The sequence below is a fragment of the Plasmodium relictum genome, assembly GCF_900005765.1.
Source record: "Plasmodium relictum strain SGS1 genome assembly, contig: PRELSG_00_v1_165, whole genome shotgun sequence".
NCBI lineage: Eukaryota > Apicomplexa > Aconoidasida > Haemosporida > Plasmodiidae > Plasmodium > Plasmodium relictum.
In genome coordinates this window covers 1-4,062 of record NW_021628847.1, presented here as the reverse complement: position 1 = coordinate 4,062, position 4,062 = coordinate 1, and the positions used below count along the sequence as shown (strand labels likewise).

At 18.4% G+C, this 4,062-nt stretch overlaps 1 protein-coding gene across 1 annotated transcript; it reads left to right on the top strand.

Annotated features, from left to right (window-relative positions):
• Nucleotides 1-376: 376 nt before the first annotated feature.
• Nucleotides 377-1,069, top strand: PRELSG_0015750 (Plasmodium exported protein, unknown function; the record flags this gene model as incomplete). The annotated part of the gene is made up of 2 exons (XM_028677901.1): nucleotides 377-574; nucleotides 698-1,069. 2 exons carry the CDS (start codon nucleotides 377-379, stop codon nucleotides 1,067-1,069), a joined length of 570 nt encoding a protein of 189 aa, XP_028531362.1.
• Nucleotides 1,070-4,062: the final 2,993 nt, after the last annotated feature.

Here is a 4,062-nt window from a genome sequence, read left to right as displayed (position 1 = left end):
GTACCTTAACCTTTATTTTTAGCAACAAATTATTAAAAAATTTGAATTTATTTATAATAAATATTTATTGTTTATATTTTCAGCATTTCATTTATATAATCAGTTATAATTATATTATTAAGTAATATTTTCTTAAAAATTTTCATGTGAAAATTTCAATATTATATTTATAAAACATATTTTTTTCATGAATATTTTAATATTTCTTATTTTTATTAATAACTTTCAAATTTTTATTTTTCTATTCCTTTTTTTAAAAAGTCATGAATATTTATTATATTCATAGATAGAAATTAACTTAAATATACATAAAAAAAATAATTACAATTTTTTTTTTTATATAAAATATTAATTTAAAATTTCTGAAAAATATACAATGAATATGATAACAAATATTATCTTAAATATTACTAAAAAACCTAAGCATTACTCCCATATAGATGATTCTTTTATTGCTTCTGATACTTCATGTTTAAAAGTATATTCTACAAGAGAGAAGATAAATAAATTTTTTTTTCCTATTAAATTTTTTTTATTTATTTTTTTAATTTGGATATTACAATGTTCCAATAACGTAATATAGTAGCATTTAAAAATAATTTTTTTTAATATATTTAAATTTAAATTTTTTAATAAATTTTGATTTATATATAAAGAAATATTCATTTAAATACTGATTTTTTATTTCAAATTTTAGTGTACTTGTAGACCCATGGATACAAAATACATCTTAAAAGATAAGTTTGATTTAAGAACTGCAAGATTACTAGCTGAAGGTAGAAGGACAGATGTAATAAAAACAAACTTACCAATTGAAATAGAACAAATGTGTTCAGAAAGAGATACAGAATTATTACAAGAAAATGTTAAAGAGAAAATAACAGACAATAAATTATTGTATAGAAATATTTTAAGAAAAATTTCTTTTTTTTCCGTTGTAATTTTACCAATAATTTTTATTGTAATAGAAATATTTTTAGACTCAAACTTAATGGGGTTATTTAAAAAAGATATTATTTTGGTTAGTTTGTATCTTACGCTATATTCACTTTTTATTATTCGTTTATGAAGATCTCATAAGATATGTAAAAATTAAATATGAAAAACCTTTTTTATAAAAATTTACGTGCACATAAAACTATAGAGAAAAAGATATTTATATATGATCAGAGGTTTTAAAAAATTATAGTTTAACATTTAATAAAAAAATACTTAATTTATATTAAACTAGATAAATACTCTATTTCAATAAGTTTTTATATAAGTAAAAATTAATTATCCATTTAATTCAAAACAAACATCAACCAACAACCAAAAAAAAAAAATAATTTAATTTTTTTTTAGTTACGAAGATGTATATAAATAAAACAAACAAACAAAAATAACTTTATATTTTTTTTTTTTTTAACTAGCGTCAGTACGTGGCTATCTTGTTGGTTAATAAAGGTTATTATTAACCTTTTTCAGTACAAAATGCTAGGTTACCGTACGTGTATCTACAAGTACCCATGCACTGACTGAGTAATAGAGAATATTATAATTATTCTAGTACACTAAGCTAGTTTGTGTATGTGTATGTACAAACTAATTGTGTACTAACACTAATAAAAAAAAAAAAAAAAAAAAAATAGATATTTTTTTGTTTTTGTTTTATTTTTGTTTTGGGAAATATTTAAAAAAAAAAAAAAAAATAATTTTTTTTTTTTGGTTTTTTTTGTGTGTTTTCGTTTTTAGAAAATTTTTTTTAGTTAATTATTAATTTAAATATCTTTTTAAAAATTAAAAAGATAAGATTAATAATTTTTGTATAATCAATGTTATATTTTAAAAATAACATTGAATAATATAAAGATTTGAATTTATTAATTGTTATAGTTTGTATATACTCTTAATTAAAAGAATAAGTAATTCTTTATAATTAAAAAAACTCATTTATAACAATTAATAAGGCTATTTAAAAGCGTAATAAAATTTTACTCAGTCATAAGTGCTCTTTATTAATTTATTTGTTTAATACTCTAGCAAAGTCATTAAACGGCCAATTAATAAATCACTTGTATAAACATGATTTATTAATAGGATATTCAAAGACTCGAATAAAAGTAATAAATATCCAAGTTAATAAAGAGCAAATTTTAGGATTCCATTATAATTTTGTATTATAGATCTTATTTATAATACAAAATTAATTAAATCACTAAAATTTTTAAAATCTATAAAAGTTCAAAAAAAAAAATAAAAGCAATCCACTTGCTAACCTTTTCCCTTCAATTTCTCTCCTTTTTTAAAATCCCTTGTTTTTCCCAAAAAAAAAAAATAAAACATGCCAAAAAAATAAAAAAATAAAAAAAAAGACATAATATAATTATAACCAAGATGTGTCTTAAAAAAAATACATATAATTAGACACATGTTTTATTAATTGGCCGTTTAATGGCTTTGCTAGAGTATTAAACAAACAAATTAATAAAGAGCATGTACAACTAAGTATACGTTTATATATATATATATTTGTTTTTATTATATATATATATAGTTTTCTTATGATGCTGATTTATTAATTGGCTGTTTAATGACCTTGCTAGAGTATTAAACAAACAAATTAATAGAGAGCATTTTTGACTGAGTAAAATTTTATTACTCTTTTAATAGACTTATTAATTGTTATAAATTAGTTTTTAATTAAAAAAAATTACTCATTCTTTTAATTAAAAAACGTACATACAAACTATAATAATTAATAAAGTTAAATCTTTATATTATTCAATGTTATTTTAAAATATAACATTGATTATAACAAATCATTATTAATCTTCTCTTTTAATTTTATCAAAGATAATTAAATTTTTATTTATTAAAAATTTTCTACAAAAAAAAAAATAATATATATATATATATATTGTTTTTTTTTTTTAGTGTTAGTACACAATTAGTTTGTACATACACATACACAAACTAGTTTAGTGTACTACAAAAATTATAATATCCTCTGTTAGTCAGTGCATGGGTACTTGTATATACACGTACAGTAACCTAGCATATTGTACTGAAAAGGGTTAATAATAGACTTCATTAACCAGATGCATAATATTTAATCTGAGTTAAATTTTACTGCATCTTTTAATAAACCTATTAATTGTTATAAATGAGTTTTCATTTACAAAGAATTACCTATTCTTTTAATTAAAAACATACAATCAAACTATAACAATTAATAATGTCAAAACTTTAAATTATTCAATGTTATTTCAAAAATATACATTGGATATTTGGTCAATAAAGGTTATTATTAACCTTTTTCAGTACAAAATGCTAGGTTACTGTACGTGTATCTACAAGTACCCATGCACTGACTGAGTAATTGATTTATTAATTGCCCGTTTAATGACTTTGCTAGAGTATTAAACAAACAAATTAATAAAGAGCATGTATAACTAAGTATACGTTTATATATATATATTCGTTTTTATTATATATATATATACTGTTTTTGATTTATTAATTGCCCGTTTAATGACTTTGCTAGAGTATTAAACAAACAAATTAATAAAGAGCATGTATAACTAAGTATACGTTTATATATATATATTAGTTTTTATTATATATATATATACAGTTTTCTTATGATGCATAATATTTAATTGAAGTTAAATTTTACTGCATCTTTTAATAAACCTATTAACAGTTATAAATGAGTTTTTATTTACAAAGAATTAATATCTTCTTTTAATTAAAAACATACAAATAATTTATAACAATTTATTAAGTCAAAATTTTATGATATTCAATGTTATTTCAAAAATATACATTGAATAATACATAAATATTTCTCTTATCTCTTAAGTTTTAATAAGTTAACATTTCTTTCTTTTAATTTTTATTTACACTAAAAATTAAAACATAACATAACATAACATAACATTCTCTCTCATCAAAAAAAAAAAAAACTTTATAAAAAAAAAATATAATTAATTTTTTTTTTATAATTACAAAGATGTATATATATATTAATAAACAAACAAAAAAAAAATAATTTTATATTTTTTTTTTTTTTTTTTTTTT